At 43.7% G+C, this 24390-nt stretch overlaps 1 protein-coding gene across 1 annotated transcript in view; it reads left to right on the top strand.

Annotated features, from left to right (window-relative positions):
- Window positions 1-24184, top strand: part of LOC134583376 (ephrin-A2-like) — a 36602-nt gene extending 12418 nt beyond the window's left edge. Inside the window, exons 2-6 of the mRNA XM_063440272.1 lie at window positions 2566-2858; window positions 15422-15490; window positions 17655-17738; window positions 18776-19317; window positions 23324-24184. Coding sequence (XP_063296342.1) covers window positions 2566-2858; window positions 15422-15490; window positions 17655-17738; window positions 18776-18867 — 538 coding nt within the window. The 3' untranslated portion in view covers window positions 18868-19317; window positions 23324-24184. The remainder of the gene's footprint in view (window positions 1-2565; window positions 2859-15421; window positions 15491-17654; window positions 17739-18775; window positions 19318-23323) is intronic.
- Window positions 24185-24390: the final 206 nt, after the last annotated feature.

Genomic DNA, 24390 nt, shown 5'->3' with positions numbered 1-24390 from the left:
TCATTTTAACTTCTAATAAGCTGCCTTACAGGCATTTCAAAGGCCTGACGCCACAGCAACGCCCCTTACCATTGAGATTGTTTCTACAGCCCCAATTTAGACCTATTCCTGCGTAAACGCGTGTTTATACACCTTCACTTTTCATCTATTCCAAAACGTTGGTTTTGATGCAGTGTGGATCTCTTCTTATTGATGATTCAGTAATCCCTAATCTTGATGGCCCACTCTACGCCGTGCAAGAGATTAGGGGCCTACAGTTCCATACTTGTGGTCTTTCTTAACCTGTGCATGGGTCAGCATTCGTGTTAATTTTAGTCGACTAAAGTTTTTGAGATTTAGTCAACTAAAACTAAAGCATTTCAGATGCCTAAAGTACGACTAAAACTAATGGCATTTTAGTCAAAACACTATGACTAAAACTAAATTGAAATTTTCCGCCAAATTGAACACTGCACAAAGGGGCTGTGGAAGGATCAAAAGAGACTTTAATTAAACCCATTAGATTTAGTTGACTAAAACTATTTAGAAGACTAAAAATAGCTTTTTAGTCAAAAGACTGACTAAAACTTAATTGAAATTTGCCACCAAAATTAACACTGGTCAACATGGCTGGTTACATAATGGAGGGATAATAATAATAATAATAATAATAATAATAATAATAATAATAATAATAATATTATGATATTTATAGAGCGCCAACCAATTCCGCAGCGCTTTACAATGGGTGGACGAACAGACATGTAGTTGTAACCAGACAAGTTGGACACACAGGAACAGAGGGGTTGAGGGCCCTGCTCAATGAGCTTACATGCTAGAGGGAGTGGGATAAAATGACACAAAAAGGTAAGGATAGTATTAGACTAGAGACAGTATTGTATTGTGGGGGGTCGGTGAGCGTAAAGCGTTGTATTGCGGATGGATCAGCGTGGAGGGTTGTAGTGTGGGTGAGTGTGCGTGGAGGGTTGTAGTGTGGGTGAGTGTGTGTGGAGGGTTGTATTGTGTGCATGCAAGCGAGCGCATTTTTCATAATTGTGTCTTGTGATTGCTGTTTAAACAGTGTGTCTGTATGAGTTGTATAGTGAGGTTTGTGATTTACAGTGTGACTGTGCGTCTCTTGGTATACATGAAGTCTTTATAGTAAGTATACTGCTGCAGAGTATGTCTGTGCTCATTAGAGAATAAGTGTCAGGAATACAGCTGGTTCTACAATTCGCTGACACCCGTGTACATGACTGAAGAATGTCTATGATACATGAGACCCTGATTGAACGGAACAAGCTGTGTGACCCTCTCAGACCCACGTGTCTCGCACAATTATAGGGGTCAAAGAGAGGGCTGTGGACTGCACACCCATTGCTCCCTCTGCTGGATGCAAGCAGTACTACCCGTGGGGTAACCAGTCTGCTTGTATGTTTAATACTCCTTTGTTTCAGGAATTCTCTAATCCCAGCATCTATGTTGTGTTTAATTTCTCTTTTTTTCAATTTTCAATATTGTCCCTGTTTGAAGATATTTCTGATATGCACTGAATTGATATTTATGTGTAGTCGCAGTACATGGTGCTCTATCAGCCGTTTGTTACATCCTCCAAAATGAGCACTATAGTCTGGCACGACGGTCACCAGCTTTTTTTTACTTTCGGGAAAGCCTGTAACGCGAGTCTGGGCATGATTGTTCAATAGTTTAAAGGCAGATTTAAACTAAATGCTGCATCAGTTAGTCTCGGTCCGACTGAGTATTGAATGATCCATTATTATATAAGCTCATTAAGCTTGACAATGGATCCAGTTGGTCATTTTAACTGTGGGGGTCAGTTATTTGGAGACCTGGTCCTTATTCACAAAGGGACAGTGCAAACCTAGCTTCTCTCAATCCATTCTGGGAAATGGGAGTGAGGAACTGTCCCCTGCTCCTGAATTTAATCTTCTCGTGTGTGTGTGTGTGTGTGTGTGCTTTGTAAGCAGTTTGAACTTTTGTTTAACTTTATTTCTGTAGTTGGAAGGCATGATGCTGTGCTGGCTGTTAATGGCAACTTATAACAAATGGGGTAAAAGTGGTGACGTGAGAACTCTGCACTAGTCCGAAGGGGGGCAGCGTGAAAAAGGTCACACAGCCCTGCTTTCTTCTGTCTGGTCTCCAAATGATTTCCCATATACATAATACATGAGCTAGGCTTTTCCCAAGGTCTGACTATTGATATGTAGGTGATGCACGTGAGTACACCTTGAAAATGGAAAAATAAGTATACAGTAATATTTTGCACAGCCGGCCATATTCTTCACCTTTACACACATGTGTTGGGTGTGTGTGTGTGTGTGTGTGTGTGTGTGTGTGTGTGTGTGTGTGTCACATATACAAGGTATGAGTGTAACTGTCTTTGCCCCGTCTTGCATTTCGGAATTCAATTGCTGAAATTTAGTGTTTATTGAACTAACCCCTGTGTGTGTGTGGAGCATAGACAGCTGTTATAACTTTGATTAAGAAAGTCTGATGCCAACTGTAAACCTATTGGCATCTGAACCTCACTGACTCCCCCCTAACCTCCTTTTCTCTTCCCTGCAGGTTCCTAAAGGACGACTATACAGTGACAGCGGAGATGAACGATTACCTAGATATATACTGCCCACATTATGACTCCCGGCACCCAGTGGAGCTCACGGAGTCCTTTGTCCTTTACATGGTGAATCGGGAAGGGTATGAAGGATGTTACGAGACCCAAGGAGCCTTTAAACGCTGGGAGTGTAACCGGCCATACGCTCCTTTTGGGCCCATAAAGTTCTCTGAGAAGATCCAGAAGTTTACTCCGTTTTCCCTGGGGTTTGAGTTCCGACCTGGCCAAGAATATTATTATATCTGTAAGTACATAAGACTAATGTTTGTACTAATTGTATATGCAGTGCAGGAAGTCTGTGTCCAAATTTGGCAGAAGGGTTGTAGTGCCACACTAAGAACCATAACTACTATATCTTATTGTAGTGGTTATTGTGCAAGGAACTACAGTCCGTACAGTTTTTGAGAAACTTTGCCTCCAAAAGCAGAAGTGAAAACATGATTTTGTTATTGGCTGCCAGAGTAGGCTTTTGGCTCTTATAGAGCACAGCCTGACCAAATCAGGTGGAAAACCACCAAAGACTTCTTGCCACGTCACTCCCACTGTTAGCTGTAGTGGTTTTGGTATTCTCTGTCCCTTTAATTATCCTTAATGACACACACTGTATTACAGGATTTTGTAGGAGTGCCGGTTGTTAGACTTGTGGTGCGGATGTAACACATTCAATGTCTGATGATTTTTCTCAATTATGACTCTTAAGCCTTTTGCTTTTGGGATTTACATCCCACTGCTTCACATTGAATTGTTAATAAATACACGTAATTTTCTGTAATTAAGAGGATGGTGTCAGGTGAAATCGTGAGTTTTATACACTCCTTTACGGTTTCCCTTCATTATTTTTTTATTTTTTATTTTTTTTTAATTTTTTTTTTTCATATTCTACGTTTATTTGTGTGAATATAATGCTGTGCCTTTTGGAACTCCTTTTTATTTTATATTGTGGTTTTTATTATTCTTCAAAATCTGTGTGGATTTATTATGCATAACCAACAGATCTCCTTGCTTTTCCCAGTATATCTGAATGTCTTTGTGGTCTTTTTAAACAAAAACCAACCTATTAATGTAAAGTAATTAATGATCCCTTTTGCATCGTTCAGTGTGTAAAGTGGCGTGTCCAGGGGTTTGTTTAAGTCTTGGTGACACTGTGTCTGGAAGAGGTTTTAATTTGTAGCCGTCTCTCCTGTCTGAGTATCACAGGGTTAATGATTCAGTGAATGCCTATAACCACTTCAGAGGAATGAATGGTAACTCCCCGGACTCACCCCCCCCCCAGGGGTCATGGATTCCCAGTTTCCCATGATTCCCTTATTGGCTGGACAGGGAGTGTGTCTCATGCATGCCCTTTTATTGGGGAGCAGTTTCAGACCTGCCCTCTTTCTCTTGGGGGCATTTAGTCAGGCACTTCCGAGGTTAAAGGTCACATAATGTTCCCTGGTGGCCCTGCAGCCTGTTGTGTCCTGACTGATAAAATTGGTGTAGTCAGTGGATTGTGAGTGGTGGGATGGGGAGACACTCAGACTCTATGTCTGTCCCTCCTAGCTATAATCTTGTCTCCTATTGTAAAGGTTATGCTTAATCTTCGGTTACAAGATAAAATTGTATGTGTGCTCCAAGATTCTCCAAATCAAACGTGTATGCTAAGGGTTAAACGGCTTTCTTGTTTGATTCTTGGTAATCCTGTGTAAGTGGTTCTTTAGGCAGATTGGGCTATGCTGTATGTTTTACTTTCTCTGTCTCTCAAACTCTCTGTCTCTCTGTCTCTCTGTGTCTCTCTGGGTTTTACCAATCAGGAGATTTCAGTATTAAAGCGGCACTGTCATGCCGAACTTACCTTTCCTCAATCTCTTCCTCTTCTCCCCCTCTCTCGGGATCTGTTATTCTTTTCTTCCTGTCTCCTTTAGTTTTCTTTAAAACCATAAGACAAAGTAGGGACTCTTTGTCTTATGGGATTCCTCCGCTTGACCAGCTCTGACCAGCGGAGGAGCAAAGTGTGCTTCATTTCCGCTGGTCAGAGCAATTTTCCCATGATCCCTAGCTTTCCTCCCTGTTCCCACAATGCTTCCTGTCAGTATTGCCAAACGTCCTGTCACTTAGACAGAACGCCGGCAAAACTGCCGAATTGCATCCTAACAGAATTCTCCATTGGTGTTAGGATGCAATTCGGTACTTTGTTTGTATCGGAATTTCATTCTAATGAATGAAACTCCGATCCTATTCATTGCTGTGGCTGCATCTTGCAGCCGCTTAGTAGATAACTCCCTAATTCCCACGGTATCAGGGAGCTATCTACTAAAAGGCTGAAAGACCTGAATTGGTCTTTCAGCCAACTTTACTAATACTAAGTAAAGATTACTTAGTATTAGTAAATAATATGCCCCTACTCGCTATACCGCGAGTAGGGGCATGTCTAGTAAGCAGTGAGCAGCCTGTGGCTGCTCACTGTAAAAAACAAAAAACAAAAAAAACAATAAACACCCCCCCTCCCCTGCGCGGGGTTAAAGATTGGGGGGGGGGACCTACTGCCCCCCCCCCGGCCCCCACCCCTGCGCGGTGGGTGGGGGCCCTAATAAAACAATAAGGGGGGGGGGACCTACTGCCCCCCCCCGGCCCCCACCCCTGCGCGGTGGGTGGGGGCCCTAATAAAACAATAAGGGGGGGGGGACCTACTGTCCTCCCCCCCGGCCCCCACCCCTGCGCGGTGGGTGGGGGCCTTAATAAAACAATAAGGGGGGGGGACCTACTGTCCTCCCCCCCGGCCCCCACCCCTGAGCGGTGGGTGGGGGCCCTAATAAAACAATAAGGGGGGGGACCTACTGTCCTCCCCCCCGGCCCCCACCCCTGAGCGGTGGGTGGGGGCCCTAATAAAACAATAAGGGGGGGGGACCTACTGTCCCCCCCCCCCGGCCCCCACCCCTGAGCGGTGGGTGGGGGCCCTAATAAAACAATAAGGGGGGGGACCTATTGTCCTCCCCCCCGGCCCCCACCCCTGAGCGGTGGGTGGGGGCCCTAATAAAAACAATAAGGGGGGGGGACCTATTGTCCTCCCCCCCCTGGCCCCCACCCCTGCGCGGTGGGTGGGGGCCCTAATAAAAACAATAAGGGGGGGGGGACCTACTGTCCTCCCCCCCGGCCCCCACCCCTGAGCGGTGGGTGGGGGCCCTAATAAAACAATAAGGGGGGGGGACCTACTGTCCTCCCCCCCCTAGCCCCCACCCCTGCGCGGTGGGTGGGGGCCCTAAATGAACCCCCCCCCCATCAAGGTGACTAGGGGTCCCAAGCCCCTAGTCACCCCCCACCCAAAACATTCTATCCCCTACCTACCCCCCTCACCCTAAAAATAGTGAGGGGGGAATAAAATAACTAACCTGTAAAAAAAAAAAAATTAAACTTACCATTTGACGTCTTCTTTTTTCTAAATTCTTCTTACTTCAGCCCCCCAAAAGGCCAAATAAAAATCCATAAACCCGTCGCACTTTTAAAAAAAAAACAAAAAAAACCGAGCGCAAACAAAAATTAATCCATCTTCACCCATGGAGGGCACGCCGTGTACTGAGCTCCGCAGGGCGGGTCAAGGCTTATAAAGCCTTGCCCCGCCCTGCAATTAGGCTTAGAACACAATGATTGGTTGGTTTAAGCCAATCACAGTGCTCTGTGTCATTTTACAAGCGTGGGAAAATTCCAAAGAACTTTCCCACGCTTGTAAAATGACACAGAGCACTGTGATTGGATGGATTTCAAACCATCCAATCACAGTGCTCTGTGTCATTTTACAAGCGTGGGAAAGTTCTTTGGAATTTTCCCACGCTTGTAAAATGACACAGAGCACTGTGATTGGATGGCTTGAAAACCATCCAATCACAGTGATCTGTCATTTTACACAGCGTGGGAAAGTTCTTTTGAATTTTCCCACGCTGTGTAAAATGACACAGAGCACTCTGATTGGTTTAAACCAACCAATCATTGTGTTCTAAGCCTAATTGCAGGGCGGGGCAAGGCTTTATAAGCCTTGACCCGCCCTGCGGAGCTCAGTACGCGGCGTGCCCTCCATGGGTGAAGATGGATTAATTTTTGTTTGCGCTCGGTTTTTTTTTTTTTTTTTTTTTTAAAGTGCGACGGGTTTATGGATTTTTATTTGGCCTTTTGGGGGGCTGAAGTAAGAAGAATTTAGAAAAAAGAAGACGTCAAATGGTAAGTTTATTTTTTTTTTTTTTTACAGGTTAGTTATTTTATTCCCCCCTCACTATTTTTAGGGTGAGGGGGGTAGGTAGGGGATAGAATGTTTTGGGTGGGGGGTGACTAGGGGCTTGGGACCCCTAGTCACCTTGATGGGGGGGGGGGGTCCATTTAGGGCCCCCACCCACCGCGCAAGGGTGGGGGCCAGGGGGGGAGGACAGTAGGTCCCCCCCCCTTATTGTTTTATTAGGGCCCCCACCCACCGCGCAGGGGTGGGGGCCAGGGGGGGAGGACAATAGGTCCCCCCCCCTTATTGTTTTATTAGGGCCCCCACCCACCGCTCAGGGGTGGGGGCCAGGGGGGGAGGACAATAGGTCCCCCCCCCTTATTGTTTTATTAGGGCCCCAACCCACCAAGCAGGGGTGGGGGCCAGGGGGGGAGGACAATAGGTCCCCCCCCTTATTGTTTTTATTAGGGCCCCCACCCACCGCTCAGGGGTGGGGGCCGGGGGGGAGGACAGAAGGTCCCCCCCCCCTTATTGTTAGGGCCCCCACCCACCGCGCAGGGGTGGGGGCCGGGGGGGAGGACAGTAGGTCCCCCCCCCTTATTGTTTTATTAGGGCCCCCACCCACCGCTCAGGGGTGGGGGCCAGGGGGGGAGGACAATAGGTCCCCCCCCCTTATTGTTTTTATTAGGGCCCCCACCCACCGCGCAGGGGTGGGGGCCAGGGGGGGGGACAGTAGGTCCCCCCCCTTATTGTTTTATTAGGGCCCCCACCCACCGCGCAGGGGTGGGGGCCAGGGCGGGAGGACAATAGGTCCCCCCCCCTTATTGTTTTATTAGGGCCCCCACCCACCGCGCAGGGGTGGGGGCCAGGGGGGGAGGACAATAGGTCCCCCCCCCTTATTGTTTTATTAGGGCCCCCACCCACCGCGCAGGGGTGGGGGCCAGGGGGGGAGGACAATAGGTCCCCCCCCTTATTGTTTTATTAGGGCCCCCACCCACCGCTCAGGGGTGGGGGCCAGGGGGGGAGGACAATAGGTCCCCCCCCCTTATTGTTTTATTAGGGCCCCAACCCACCAAGCAGGGGTGGGGGCCAGGGGGGGAGGACAATAGGTCCCCCCCCTTATTGTTTTTATTAGGGCCCCCACCCACCGCTCAGGGGTGGGGGCCGGGGGGGAGGACAGAAGGTCCCCCCCCCCTTATTGTTAGGGCCCCCACCCACCGCGCAGGGGTGGGGGCCGGGGGGGAGGACAGTAGGTCCCCCCCCCTTATTGTTTTATTAGGGCCCCCACCCACCGCTCAGGGGTGGGGGCCAGGGGGGGAGGACAATAGGTCCCCCCCCCTTATTGTTTTTATTAGGGCCCCCACCCACCGCGCAGGGGTGGGGGCCAGGGGGGGGGACAGTAGGTCCCCCCCCTTATTGTTTTATTAGGGCCCCCACCCACCGCGCAGGGGTGGGGGCCAGGGCGGGAGGACAATAGGTCCCCCCCCCTTATTGTTTTATTAGGGCCCCCACCCACCGCGCAGGGGTGGGGGCCAGGGGGGGAGGACAATAGGTCCCCCCCCCTTATTGTTTTATTAGGGCCCCCACCCACCGCGCAGGGGTGGGGGCCAGGGGGGGAGGACAATAGGTCCCCCCCCTTATTGTTTTTATTAGGGCCCCCACCCACCGCTCAGGGGTGGGGGCCGGGGGGGAGGACAGAAGGTCCCCCCCCCCTTATTGTTAGGGCCCCCACCCACCGCGCAGGGGTGGGGGCCGGGGGGGGGGACAGTAGGTCCCCCCCTTATTACCATTTTTTTTTTTTTTTACAGTGAGCAGCCACAGGCTGCTCACTGTTTAGTGGACATGCCCCTACTCGCGGTATAGCGAGTAGGGGCATTGGGGAGATTTTAATCTCCCTTGTCCTATTATGGGGGTCATATTGACCCCCATAGAGTGAGGGGGGACATGGGGGGCTTAGGAAGTGGCGAGGAGCACTGCTCCCTGCCGCTTCTGTCTTTACATATTACAAGGAGGGAGCTGCACGCCGGTAGCTCCCTCCTTGTAATAAACTGAACGAACAAACTAACACTGATACACAGTGTTAGTTTGTTCGTCTGATTTTTTCTATTCATTCATTCGTCTGTCTGATGAATGAATGAATAGGTGAAATTCCCGTTCGCATGTCCAGGTGTTTCACTGGGCATGTGCGGGAATCTCACAGTCTGTCTAGTGTGGGTAGATGACGTGTCCCACAGGGACTTCACCTACCCACACAAAGATGGCGGCGCCCTGAATAAAGATCGGGGCAGAAGATAAAGAATTAAAAAGAGGTAATGTGGGGGGCTTAGGGGCATTTGGGGGTGACTAGGGGGTCGATTGGATGTAGTGGAGGCGGGAGGGGGGTTAAAAAAAAAACGGGATTCGGCATGACAGTGCCGCTTTAAGGATGAGGTTAATATATCCCATGTGCATTTACTTATTTATAGGGGCTCATAAGACCCCTTGGACACCGGGTCTAACTGCTCAGTATAGGGGTCAGTGCAACCTCCCACTCCTACAAATGTAGGGAACACCTCATGTACCCATTGTGCATGTATTCCATTATATGGGTATAGGGGACCCAGCTACTTAATCCATGCAACTTAGCTAAAGGTCTATTATCTAAATTTGAATCCTAATTGATCCAAAAGATGGCAAAATCCAACTTGAAGATTTTTATTATATATCATTTTTCCTATTTTTTTTTTTTTGTAAATATATTTTTTTATTGAACATTTCGTTTTTGTGTTTTTTTTTTTTGTATTTTTTTTTTGTGATTTTCAACATGTAAAAGAGAAACATGGACTCGCAGGTCCCTTTGGTCATTCATATAAGCTTATACATCGGAAGGCATGGTATGTCATACGTGTCTTGGCGACTCGCAGGTCGCTTCCTTGAGTAAATAGCATGTGTATTGTGGACTCGCAGGTCCGGTGGTGCATAGTACTCTGTTATATTTGATGTGTACCATTTCTACGTTGGGTGGTTTTGTATGCCCCACCGTCTTTTTGTTTGTTCCCCATGCCTACCCTGTAGCCTCTAGGCAGTAGTGAGACATGTGGGCCATCTAATGTGTAGGGTCCCTTCAGGACACGCAGCCCTCTAGTGACCTTGTGTCTAGGGTCCTGAATGGCAATATAGTGGGGTGTTGGTCCCCTACTTTAGTATGATTCGGCTCTGCCCAGCGATATAAATGGTGTTGATGGGAATAACCTAAGGGGCATCCTGCGTTTCCCTCTAAACTAATTAACTTTATAGCTCACAAAACTGGCGCACCTCCACCCCCCGTGCTTGCCAGGCCGCTCTGGGTACTGTAAGTGGTTGCACCCTGACAGGTGTCGTAGCCCCCCCCAGCACGCCCCCGCGGGGTCGGCCCCCGCACCGTCCCCTGAACCCGCGCTCCACCCGGACCTGACAGGTGTGGGAGTGAGGTAGCGTGTTTTGGGCCAGGTGTGGATCGTCCCGCTAGTCTCCTGGTGTCTCCTCCTGGGGATTATCGGTTCCTCCCCCCATGGTCCAGCAGAGGCCGTCCGTGTCTAAGTGCATTCTTTGTAAGCGTTCTGGAGTCAGGTACCATTGTGTGAGGACCTTGTAGGCCGTTTCCTGGGATTTGCTAGTGATTGCGCAATGATGCATTAGGTCGCAGATCTTGTGCCACTGGGTCTCGTAAGAGTTTCCCCTATGGCAGTCTCCCATTTGGACATGAAGGGGGGTGGGGTGTGTCCCTGTTGTTGTTGTAGGAAATGCTATGGGGCATGGGCTCCGGGTCCTGGCACAACTGTTCGAATGGCGTAAGGTCCCTATATACGTCGGGGTGTTGGCCTTATTATTTATTATTATTATTTATTAAATTATATATAATAAAAATCTTAAAGTTTGGATTTTAGGGTCTTCATTCCCTTAAAGATGGTGCCTGCAATGTACACCCTGTTTATCTGATGATCTATAGGTGTTCAGGGCGCGCCACCATAACCACATACAAAAAGTAACCCATATAATGATGCGCACTGGGATCCCATTGTATCCCTTATTATTGAGTTTATTTATATAGCGCCAGCAAATTCCGGAGTGCTGTACAATGGATATACATTGACTCATTTATAGAAGTCCAGCAGTTCCTTTCTTATGTAGAACCAGTACTTTATTCTGTATGTATCTTTATTTTTGTATGTATCCTTTTACATCTTTGCATCACTTTTCAGAACACGACACTTTGATAAGTCTCACACAGTCTCATTGCTCCGATGGTCACTTGGTCGAGGTTCTGCTAAGGTTGCATCAATATATGAAATACTTTGAGTTTCTAAATTGTTTGGTTTTTGTTTCCCCCTCCCCTCCTTCTTCCCCCTTCTCCTAGTTCACTGAGATCTGGGAGCCCCATGTCATTCCTTCAGCTATAATGAGTTTCTCATGTGCTGTGCCTAGTTTAACCCACTGTGTGCCATGTGCTGGGAGGCCAGGTGTTTCCTGTTTGGTTAAGCCTTGCAGCCTGGGCTAATGTTTCTTACACGCTACCCTAATCCTGGCCTTGGCGATTGGTGGAAGTCTCCTCTGAGCTTGAGGAAGTCTGTGAATAAATCATAGTTAATAGTGTCTGCTTGAACCTGTCGCCCTCTGCTCGGGACCCCTATTCCACGTATGCCGCCTCATTGATGCTTCCTCTGGGGTTTAACATGCCTCTCTTAATGTTCAGTGAGGATAAAACATGGCATTCACTTCCTGTTCCTGTAACTACAATCTGCAACCTTTGGTTTATATGGGATTCATGTAAGTTCCCAGAGATGTGGCTTATGGTCAGTAAGGATTGATGTACCTTGAGGGCAGTGGGACCGAGATTTGACCAGATGGTTTTTATATGCAAGACTAGACCCCCTGCCCCCACATTGAGCCCATCTGTTCATGTCCTGCACCAACTCTTTATGGCCACCTCCTGGATACGATCTTCTCTCCAGAATTTGGTCCAACACCGTGTATATTGTACTTGTTTTCTTCGCTATTCTATTGGTGGAACCTTTAATGTGGTCGGACTGTGAATTGGCATGCATTTCTGCCTTTTTTTTTTTAAATCCTGGTTTAATTCCTGTTTCAACACCCCACTTCTCGGTTTACTGTTTGTTCTCATTTTTCCTACATAAATGGCCACTCTTGGCGTCTGTCTTTTTGGTATTAAACAAAAAATGGAGCTGCACTCAATCTATTTAATAAAACCCAGGGTGCAACCAAACCTGGGGCCAGCACCAAGGCCCAAGAAGTAGTTGGTAGTCACCAGAGAAAGGAAAAGGTCCAGGCACTCCAAGACTTTAAATGGCATTTTTTTGTGAACTACAGTAAACGGCAACGTTTCGACCCAAAGGGCTTTTTAAAAAAAATCTTGAAAAAAACCTTTGGGTGGAAATGTTGCTGTTGGACACTAGTTTAAATAACAATGCCTATCTAAGCCTTTGAGTTTCTCGACCTTTTCCTTTCTCTGGTGACTACGATCTATCTATCTCTTCTGTGTTGTCCTGTGGGTTGGTATAGTCCCCAGATTCGGCACCCGCTTCTTGTCATTGCATTGTCATTCAGATAATAGAGATATGTAACTGAAGTAATCACAAGTAATTATTCAGTATCTGATGACTGTGTTGTTTCTGTCCTGGCCCATGTTATCTCCACCATTAGATAAGATTATTAAGCAGCATGTCTTCATTATTTGCTGTATGACTAAGCTTTATTAAGAAATGCCTAAACCCTCCTCTTCAGTAGCAATACCAAAAAGCTCTATATTCTGGTATCAGACGTCTTATCAGATGGGACGCCTTTAACTTGTGAGATAAGGTTTTGCTGAAGTTGGTGTGAGAAGGGATTAGTGTCTCCTGCTTTATTCGTGATCAGGGATGGTGGGGATAGTCTGTACAGGAGGGGGTGCCTGGGGGAATATTTCAGTATGTTTTCTGGATAACACACAAGAAGCCCAAGAAAGGATTGTGTGTTAAACGGATTTTCCTGGATCTTGTGTAATGGTGGGTTTAGATTGAAATCTGTCAAAGCGTGCAAGGCTGGCCTTGGGCTTTAAAGTGGCAATGCCACTTTTGAGATATGTGTTGTATTTTATTTATTTTTCTTCAAAACAATAGAAAAAAAAAACTTGGTTCCATTGGAACTCCAACTTATATCTCATACCAGAAATGACAGACTGCGTTGTCATCTTGCCATTAGCCATCACAGACTGCTTGTTGCGTTGCAGATTTTTTTTTTTTATGGCTTTCCAATGTGTAGCTCTAGGGTGTTCAATAGAGCTCCTCTTGTGCGTGACTGCACCAGCGATGTCTCCTGGTAAATTGTCACCAGTAGCTGAGGACAAGGTTAAACATAGTAGCACCCAGGAGAGGTCCAGTTATCTTCCTTCCCTTTCCACATGGGTGACACAATGTAAGCAGTCATGCTGCCTTTGAGGGTCCTTACCAAAAATGTGACTTTGTGTAACATAAGTTTGTGTTTTTGTTATTTTTTTAAGGTTTTTTTTTTTTTTTGAGGGGAGGAAACAAAGGTCCCAGTCTCCCACTCACGTACTTTGAATTGAGTGTATGTGACAGGGTAACTTTGACAAAAGCGTACTTACAATGTTCTCAAAGACATTCCTACGCTGTCAGTGACACACTCTCAGGCGTGCTCATACAGTACACCACTGTCAAAATAAAATATTGTGGCCTGATCCCACTTACTCCCCAGGTGGTGATGGTGACTCACGTAGCCTGGCAGAAGGTCATGGTGTTTTTCAGTTATGGGTGTGTGTTCCCCTATACTCTCCAGAGCTCTTTAACCCCTTAAGGACCAAACTTCTGGAATAAAAAAGAATCATGACATGTCACACATGTCATGTGTCCTTAAGGGGTTAAACGGTCTCAAACAGTGGGAAGAAGCCAAGATGATGAAAAATTGTGCCAGACACCGCTCAGTGCCAAGTTCCCTAACAGGGTCATAGGCTCCCCTGGCAGTGCCTTTCCACCAGTGTGCCAGAGTCCTGAGTATGTGCATGTTGGCTACACCTCTTGTGACCATCCCGTGGCCTCCCCTTTTACAGTTAGAGATCCACCATGTCTAGTGCTGTCACTATAGTGGGTTATCTATTGGGGGCATGAAAACTAGAAGCGGTGTGAATAGCCAACATCTGTACTCTAGTGCAACTTTTAGAACCTGGAGCAGAATCCCATAACCACACATGTGACTGCTCTTTTAGGTCAGTGCTTTGTACAGAAATATATTTCCAATTCTCAATGAGGGCTAGTTCTTCCCAACGTTTCTTTCCTATCCCAGAGGAGCATGAATATTTCTGCAATTCTTTAAATTCCACCTAAGCCCTTTCTTTTTGTAGAGGTATGGGGTGTGTAACACCCAGTAACAAAAAGCTGTAATGCCTTGGCTTGTTTCCAGATCGGAAAGTGCCATCAGACCGGTTTGTGACATAAACCATCATCCCTAAAGACAAGATATGTGAGCTGTATACGCTGCGGTCTGACCTGAATCTAGTGGTTGAGTTACAAGGGAGAAGAGTGGGTGGGGGAGAGCCTCAGAAAAAGGTCATTTCGTTCTGCACGAAAATTGCCAATAAAGTGATTTTGGGCTAAATTCCTCTTGTGCATGGCTTTGGGTTCTAATGGCACTTTATATATTCATAGTATGTGATTGGTGAATGGCTAGGGAAATATTAGCAGACCCATAGTGAATAGGGATTTAGGAGTAATGGTAAGTGTAACCAACTATAATTGGTTGTGTGTTGGTTTTTTTTCTTTTTTTTTTGTATGAAATGGGAAACCCTGTAATATAGTTACCTTGTTGCAGTCCTCTATTGTTAATCATGTTTTAGGGATTGGAGTTATTATTTGTAACCTGTTTAAATGGTATGTATGCTATTGGAATTCCCTGGTCTGTAGAATTTAACGGGACAATAACATTTTCAGAATAACGCTTTGGTTCCGTGAAAAACAAATGAGCTGATTTAAGGTAGCACTTGGGATTGGAAGCAGTGATCCTATTTCGTTTCTGTAAGCTTTGGCTCCTCTCCTCTTACGTGGAGATCAGTGTAGTTTAATATCTCCTTAAGTGATTTTTATTTGTGAAACTGTGTTTTCTTCATTTGATGATGTTTGTCCTTGTCTGTTTTTAATTGTGAACACCTGGCTCGTCCGATGACAAAGTAGCGTGTAGTGGAAAACGTACAAACTGCTTTCTTGGTGTTCCGAGGGCTTTTTTTTTTCTTTCTTTTTTATGATTAATAAAAAAAAGTACGTATATATTTTTGTTCCCGCACTTTAAAGATTATAAATGTATTGCTTGTCCCAGACTGTATCTGGCTCTGCACTGTTCCTAAATGTGTGCTTTGCTCTGTCTGTTTTCATTGTGTGTCTTCCTTTCTCTCCTTCTTCCTCTACAGCCTTCGTTTCTTTGTTCTCGATATCCTTATCCTTCTGTCTGTTTTTATTTTCCTCAATGTGAGTATTGACCTTTTTATTTTTAATTTTTATTGTCTGTGTTTTCTGCATGTTTAATGCTCCTTGCTATGAGTTTCTACTTTTACCTAGTGTCGATGGAAAGACAGGCACTCACTCTTGGGTTTTTGTTTGTTTCAGCTATACCAAATGCAGATAGTGTCGGTGAATGCCTAAAACTGCGTTTATCAGTCTGCTGCCGACCTACCAGTAAGTATACACATAATGTAGAATGATTTTATAGATGATTTAGTTCCCCTCTTTCATCCTGCCAACCTGCCTAGTCTTTTTCAAAGCTCAAAATGTTGCTTCCATAATTTTTAAAGGGACATTAAGGAACACTATAGTCACCTAAATTACTTTAGCTAAATAAAGTATTTTTAGTGTATAGATCATTCCCCTGCAATTTCACTGCTCAATTTACTGTCATTTAGGAGTTAAATCACTTTGTTTCTGTTTATGCAGCCCTAGCCACACCTCCCCTGGCTATGATTGACAGAGCCTGCATGAAAAAAAAACTGGTTTCACTTTCAAACAGATGTAATTTACCTTAAATTGTATTTCAATCTCTAAATTGAACTTTAATCACATACAGGAGGATCTTGCAGGGTCTAGCAAGCTATTAACATAGCAGGGGATAAGAAAATCTTAATTAAACAGAACTTGCAATAAAAGCCTAAATAGGGCTCTCTTTACAGGAAGTGTTTATGGAAGGCTGTGCAAGTCACATGCAGGGAGGTGTGACTAGGGTTCATAAACAAAGGGATTTAACTCCTAAATGGCAGAGGATTGAGCAGTGAGGCTGCAGGGGCATGTTCTATACACCAAAACTGCTTCATTAAGCTAAATCTGTCCCTTTATAGTATCTCAAGCACCTTGTAGTTTAATGAAGCAGTTTGGGTGTATAGATAAAGCCCTGCTGTCTCACTACTCAATGTTTTGTGATTTAACTGTGTAAGTCACATGCAGGTAGCCCTAATCACACCTCCCTGCATGTGACTTGCACAGCCTTCCTAAACACTTCCTGTCCTCTGTTTAAATTTCCTTTATTGCAAAGTCTATTTAATTGAGAATGTGTCTCCTGCTCTGTTCATAGCCTTCTATACCCTGAAGGAGGCTCCTGTGTGTGTGATTAAATTTCATTTTACAGGTCAGGAAATAAAAACTTCTAAAGTAAGTAAGATCTGAAACATTTTTTCGCATGGAGTCACAGCCAGTATCCCTTTTTAAGAGGCCTCAAACAAGATATCTCCCATCAGTAGTTCCCAACCTCTGGATTAGAACCCAGTTTTAAGTCACCATATCAATGTACTGGCTCTCCTTTTTTTTTTTTTTTTTTTTTTTTATTCGATTTGACCGGCCCTATGCAACTGCCCCACATTAGTCCTGTGCGGGTGACCCTTCTGCCAAGCGGAAGAGTCCAGATGAAGATGTTCTGCAGGTTTTTGTCTTTAGTCTGCCTGTATCTTATATTACAAGTGGAGAATTGGCTGTCACGCTATTGACTGACACACGTAATTTGGGGTTATTTCAAAATACAAGTTAAACATCGCTACATACTAAACATACGTTTATGGCAAACAGTCTGAATTTCTATATATTTTTTTTTTTTTTTTGGAAACCATTTGTGTAGGAGACGTCGCACTAAAAACTTTCTCTCAAAATGTCCTAATGGATTATTGACTCTGGTTCCCATGGAAACAATAAGTATTTCCTAGGGCCCAGTGCAAATGCAGCGTCCCTTGGTGTTCACAAAATTGCTCCCTCTTGTTTGGGATATAAAGTGCAGGTTCTCCGGTTGTCTGGAAATGATCTATTCCCGGTGACAAAGAATATCCGACAGTGTTGATTTCATGAGCCATCGCGATGACTTTTACAGACAAAAAGAGTCCATACAAGTAGTGTTTCTGATCAATAACCCTTTCAAAAAGAATAAATCTGTCACTTAAATTTGTTACTGTGGGCTGCGATATCCTGCCATCGAATAAAATGAATTCATGCAAGCGCAGTAAACAAGACCGTTCTTATCTAAAAGACAGCTGCTTTTAAAGTGACCTTTCTTAGTTGACGGACAAGATTTCCTTTACGTTTGTTGAATACAGGACCCCTATTTACCTTTGCTGCCAAATAAATAAATCTTCGTGCACGTTGCTATTCGGGAATTTAAGACTATCGTTTATATGGAAGCAGGTCTCCCTAGATCTACTGGATATTCCTTGCCATTGGTTAGAAACCGTATTAACACAACCTTGCCCATTTTTATGCCTTGTACATATGCGAAATAAGTTACCAGTTTGTAGTGTTGTTCGCCCTCTCCCCGAGTATGTATTTGAGACACTCACCTTCTTCACTTTTATGTTGTTTTTTTAACCAGCAGTGAAACCTGTAACCGAAGTGCCAAAATCTCAGCCTCGAGGAGGGGCACCTGGCCCTGGAGGTGGGGACCGGACAGGGGGAGGTAAGGGGAATATTGAGCAATTGCATGTGCACGTAAAGTTGTGAGTGCTGAAACTTGTGTATAGATGGAGAAATAAATGCAGATATTGGGAGTAGCGGATTGCCTTGGTGAGTAAGTGAAGCAGAGTTTATGGGGGAAAGAAAATATTGTCCCATGTACACTCAGACATTTGAAGAAATTTTTTTTACAACCAAACAAAGTGGAAAACGCCCAGAATACGTAAAATAAGTATAAAATAGGACAACCTGGATTCAGGTAAAATATCCGTGGATATGGTCTGTATGGAAAAATCAGACCGCTAACATAGCGTAAAATAGTATAAAGAAAAATATAAACAAGTTAAAATATAGGTACACTCACAAACAAATGTGAAATAAGCCCTGTCACCCTCTCAGGGGTAATATGATGAATATGAGCTTGTATGTCTTCCAGTAAGGTATATGGAAATCAGATATAGTGAAGTTTGTTATAACAATACAAAATCACATTTATTGGTGAGTGTACCTATATTTTAACTTATTTATATTTTTCTTTATACTATTTTACGCTATGTTAGCTGTCTGATTTTTCCATACAGACCAAATCCACGGATATTTTACCTGAATCCAGGTTGTCTTATTTTATACTTATTTTACGTATTCTGGGTGTTTTCCACTTTTTTTTTTGTTTGGTTGTATATTTCTTCAGGTGGTTGTGAAGTACACCTGGGATCACTTCCAGTTATACGTTTTCTATATCTTTAGTGAATATACTTTTTTTTTTTTTTTTTTTTTTTTTCTGTTTGTAAATTTTTTATTTTTGTATCACTTGACAGGGCATACCCATGTTTTAGTATGCTTTTGGTTTTTTGTTTCCTTACTCCGTTAAGTATGTATTAAGTCTCACTTTTTGTAGTTGTTACAGTGTCTCACTGTTAACATATGGTAGCCTTATTGACAATGTATTCCTAACACTACAGTGTTCCGTTAAATGAAAAACCATGTAAGGGTTATTTTAGTATTTGCTATATAGTAATACTAAGTATTTATTTCTTTCAGATCCCAGGAAACCCCCTGGAAGTTCCTCCTATACAATTCATGTCTCATCACTCCTGCTAACGCTCTGCCTCGTCCTTCTCCTCTGGCCATGACACGTTCTGCTCTGCAACGCTTGCCTCTGAATTATTCTGTCTGTTGCACATACTTTGTTATTATTATTTTTTTAATCTAAAAGGATTTTTTTTTTTTCCCCATAGCAATTTTTTAAAATATATATATTTTTAAGAGGTGGAGAATATAATAAACTTTGTAGCACTTTATCTGGCCGAAGAAAGCACAGAATTATGGGTAATTGTTCCTTGAGAGACCCATTACTGCATATTAAAACACAGATTTGGCACCGGGCTGCCCACTTTGGTTCTCTGCCATGATGCGGACTTCCAGAACGTGTTTGTTGGATTATAACTCTATTTGTTGTATGGCTCTGTTGTATGGAGCTCTGGAGATCCTTGCTCATGGCTTTCTGGACTGGAACAGACCCACAGCCATTATAAATAATCCCTGGCCTCCCTCCATTGCCATCCAAATTCCTTGTACACCAGGTAAGTACGTAAAGCTGTCATGCAATACTAATGAAAAACCATAGTAATTGATGCAGTTTCCAAGCATTTAGTCTCTAGAAATGCTATAAATGTCTGATTTTTATTGCATGTGTAACTGATGGTTAAGCAAACATTTATGCCAAAGTAGTCCATTCTACGACCTGACCAAATATACAGAGAATGCAATGACTACATCTGATCTCTACAATATATTATGAATCTGTTATTCCAATTCTATTACTTTCTGAGTTAATAAAAAATGTCAGTGTGTTGTACCCTGTAGTCTCGTCCAATAGAAACATCCCCCAACCTCAGTTTGTAATACCTTTTTAGTTGGCCAATTTTGCCAGAATTGTAACTTCAGTCCCTGGCTATATATTCTAGAAAAAGATGGGTCTCGTACACCCCATCACACAGATGTCCCTACTAATACCCGAAAGGAGGGTGTTCTTTTGGGTATTCGTAGGGGTGCCCATGAAGGTAAATCCCTAGATGTTGTGGAATTACAACTCCCTTGATCCTTTGCATGCCTTTTAGAAATACAAAGCATCATGGAAACTGTAATTTTAAAATATCTGGGGATCTACCTTCTTGGGCACCCTTGGTCTACAGTGAAGATGGAGTTAAGAGATCCCTTGCACATCCGTAGACCTGTATTGGGTGATAAACTTGGGAGGATGCAGTGTCGAGGAATGAGGAATGGAACTGACCTTTTAGAGAATCCTAAATATAGAAGGAGGGATTGGGTACAATGTGACAGTGGGTTTCTGTGATTTGGAATAAAATACTTATTGAGCTCGGTCTTATTTCTCCATTCTTCAGTAAGATCTTTTTGACCTTTCACAAACACAGCGAGACAGTTCTACCTGTGTCAGATCTTTGTGTCACCATGGCTACCTGGTATTGTAGATTTTCCAAGCCCTAGTCTCAATGACTGTAACACAGCCTTTTGTAGACATATATATAAACAGTTTTGTAAAACTGCAAAGAAACCTCAAATACATTTTCAAGTCTTACACTCTAAGAAAATCAATACACGTCCTATCGGACATTCCTCTCTAGGTAATGGAAAGTCTTGATCCAACTGGCAATATCTCGATAAAGTATTGTAAAATCTCCTCTTGACTCATTGACTTTGCGTGCAAACCCTGCAGAAGAAAAGCTTTGAAATTAGATGCCTCCACTCAAAGAGAAACGGAATTGGCACTAGTAATAAAACGATTAGAAGTATGAAACCTTGTGACTAGTCAAGTCAGTCCGAGATTGAGTGAGCAAGTATACCCTGCTATTCACATTTATACATTGATCCTCCACAGATACACCACTGCGAATTTCACACACAGATATACACACAACTTTGCATATGCATACTCTGCCGAAGCAAAAACATAATCCTGCTTATTCACCTAAATGAGCATTCAAATTTCACATTTAAGGTCAGAGTAGCTGGACTGATAATGTTGCTAACTTAAAGGGACACTATAGTCACCTGAACAACTTTAGCTTAATGAAGCAGTTTTGGTGTATAGAACATGCCCCTGCAGCCTCACTGCTCAATCCTCTACCATTTAGGAGTTAAATCCCTTTGTTTATGAACCCTAGTCACACCTCCCTGCATGTGACTTGCACAGCCTTCCATAAACACTTCCTGTAAAGAGAGCCCTATTTAGGCTTTCTTTATTGCAAGTTCTGTTTAATTAAGATTTTCTTATCCCCTGCTATGTTAATAGCTTGCTAGACCCTGCAAGAGCCTCCTGTATGTGATTAAAGTTCAATTTAGAGATTGAGATACAATTATTTAAGGTAAATTACATCTGTTTGAAAGTGAAACCAGTTTTTTTTACTCCATGCAGGCTCTGTCAATCATAGCCAGGGGAGGTGTGGCTAGGGCTGCATAAACAGAAACAAAGTGATTTAACTCCTAAATGACAGTGAATTGAGCAGTGAAATTGCAGGGGAATGATCTATACACTAAAACTGCTTTATTTAGCTAAAGTAATTTAGGTGATCATAGTGTTCCTTTAAATTTTTCGAGTTCCACTATTTTTGTCTTTAAGCTTAAAAGTCACTTTTGAATTCTCGCCTTAGTGATGACCCTGATGATGTGAACTGCCTTTTGAGGTGTAAAGTAAATTGTACGATATACTAGTATTTTAAGGCTTGAAATTTGCAATCTTTTTCTAATGGGGCTAAATGATCTTACCCACAACACCACTTTGCATTCTACCCTGAACAAAGTGATGTAATGGGCATGTATGTGTGTATCAGTAGAGAGAATATGAATAGAATATTAAAGGACCACTCTAGGCAACCAGACCACTTCAGCTTAATGAAGTGGTCTGGGTGCCTGGTCCAGCTAGGGTTAACCAATTTTTTTATAAACATAGCAGTTTCAGAGAAACTGGTATGTTTATAAATGGGTTAATCCAGCCCTCAAATCCTCTAGTGACTGTCTCACTGACAGCCGCTAGAGGCGCTTGCGTGATTCTCACTGTGAAAATCAGTGAGAGCACGCAAGCGTCCATAGGAAAGCATTGATAATGCTTTCCTATGAGACCGTCTGAATGCGCGCGCAGCCAGCCGAATGGGAGGAGGGGAGGAGGAGGATCGGAGGCAGAGAGCTCCCCGCCCGGCGCTGGAGAAAGGTAAGTTTTAACCCCTTTCCTCTCCCCAGAACCAGGCGGGAGGGGGACCCTGAGGGTTGGGGCACAACCTCAGGGCACTATAGTGCAGGGAAAACAAGTGTTTTCCTGGCACTATAGTGGTCCTTTAATCCTTTAATAGTATTAATCTGGGTGAATAGACTTAATAGGCGCTTAAATCTAGTAATTACATATTTAAAAACTTACTGAAAGTTAACACTATTATACTGCACTTCTTTTAAAGGAAAACCGTTACGTTAGAGTTGTCATTTTATTTACTTAAGCCCCAAATTTCACAACTATCTGTTAATTCGGTCTGCGAAAGGTTGTGCGTAAAAATCCACACTGTTACCTTTATTCCTGTCTGCAGCTGCTGGCTCTAACCTTCATCTGCCTCCTTGGCTGACATCAGAAGTGGTGATCTCTGCCAATCTTTCCCATAGGAGGCAGATCAGGGGCAGAGCCAGCACAAGCCAAACACAGCCCTAGCCAATCAGCATCTCCTCATAGAGATGCATCGAGTTAATGCATCTCTATGAGGAAAGTTCAGTGTCTACATGCAGAGTGTGGGGACACTTAATGTCAGCACTGCCCCTGGAAGCACCTCTAATAGCCATCTGAGAATTGGCCACTGGAGGTGTCCCTAGGGAGCAATGTAAACAATGCGTTTTCTCTGAAAAGACAGTGTTTATTGCAAAAAGTCTGCAGGAACTTAATATACGCACTAGAACAAATACAATAAGCTGTTGTTGTTCTGGTGCCCATATTGACCCTTTAAGATATATTTAAAATGAAAGACCTTGCATGAAGTAAAAAAAAAAAAAAAAAAAAAGTTTAAAGGTCTACTTTAAGTACCGTGGCCACTTTAATGATTTGAAGTGGTCATAGTACCTGGAGTCTGTATGTGCAATGTTTTGCTTTGAAACTCCCCACATACAGAGTTTAACCCCTCTGGTTCTGGAAGTGTAATTGAACCTCCGGCAGCATCATTAGGGATGTCTAAAGCCAAGCTTAGTCCATTCAGCAGAAACTGGAATCGCATCAACAAACAACCAGGGAGTCTTGTAGCCCGCTGGGAACCCAGTTAAATGGCTTGTCTCATTACTGGGGAACAGGGCCACAATACTCCAGGCATCACTGGGGTGACCCTTTAAAACAAGTTATAGTTGATCTTCAGTATTTTTATTCAATCTATAATTTACAGTGCAAGTTCCCCTTTAAAAGCCACAATTGATATATTACTTAAGATGAGCGGCGTTGTCCACATAATCCGGGAAACAAATTCTGTCCTGACTTTTTTACATGTTTACTTTTCATTCTGATGTGACTTTTTTTTTTTTTTTTTTTCTTTCTTATGATTTCAGGAACAGAGTCCAACTTGCGTGATATTCAGACACAGGAGATTTGCACAGAGTTGGAGGCCGAGTATTGTGTTGTTGAATCGATGCATAGAAGGCAGTTTGCACAGAGACACGGATTGTCTTCCACTAACGCTAACCAAAGATGTGGACTTCCTTTTTATTTTTCAACAAACTTTCCATTCCAGTCTGAGATTTGACCTTTCTAGATGTTATTGCAACTCCTTGCACTGCCTGCTGCTAGATGTGGTGGCAGAAGTGGGATCCGCACAGTGTCAACAGTTTGTGGAGATTGGACACTAGTCTTTTACATCCTACAAGGGGAAAGGACATGTTTTGTCTGCATTCATTCAAAGTCGAGGATATCACATGCTTTAGAGACATGGGGAGATATGGCACACCTTGACTATGCCATCATTGTTTTTCATTAATCTATTTTCATTTCGCATAATCACTAGCTTTGTGAACTCACACGCCCATCATTATTTCAGACAAGCTATTTCGTCCATCTCTTCTGCTTACTAGAAGTGTGTACTTCCTATGAGATTCTGCGGGCGATGCTTTCCTCCCATTTGTGAGCGGAATGTTTGGTGTACAATCATTATTTTAGCCACGGAGGGTCACTGGAAACATGGCCTTCCCCTCACTTTGCCCACTGGCAGCTGTACAGAATAGGGCCTCATATTGTTGCCTTGATGTGATGAAAGTGCCGGGTTTCTTCTTCCAGAAGAACTGCGTTCTATCTTCTATGAAGATGCCGTGTTGCAGTATTCATTGTGTTTACAGACTTTTTTTTTTTTTATGAATTATATAAAGATATTTTTTGTTAGAAACTGAGCCAAAAATAAAATATTGTTTTGCTGGAAATGGTTGTGCTGTCCAATGCTCTTGTCAATGCCGAGTGACAAATACATCACTTGACTCAATACTTAAAGGGACACTCCACTGATCAAATACAAAATAAATATCACTATTTAGTAGATATACCCCAGATTAAAATTTGCATGCATTTCATTATGTATTTTTTCATTAGCGATGTATATCTAAAATTAGCTTGCAAAACCTGTAGTTCT

The sequence above is a fragment of the Pelobates fuscus genome, chromosome 13 (assembly GCF_036172605.1).
Source record: "Pelobates fuscus isolate aPelFus1 chromosome 13, aPelFus1.pri, whole genome shotgun sequence".
In the NCBI taxonomy this organism is placed as follows: Eukaryota; Metazoa; Chordata; class Amphibia; order Anura; family Pelobatidae; genus Pelobates; species Pelobates fuscus.
This window is presented reverse-complemented; position numbering and strand designations above follow the sequence as displayed.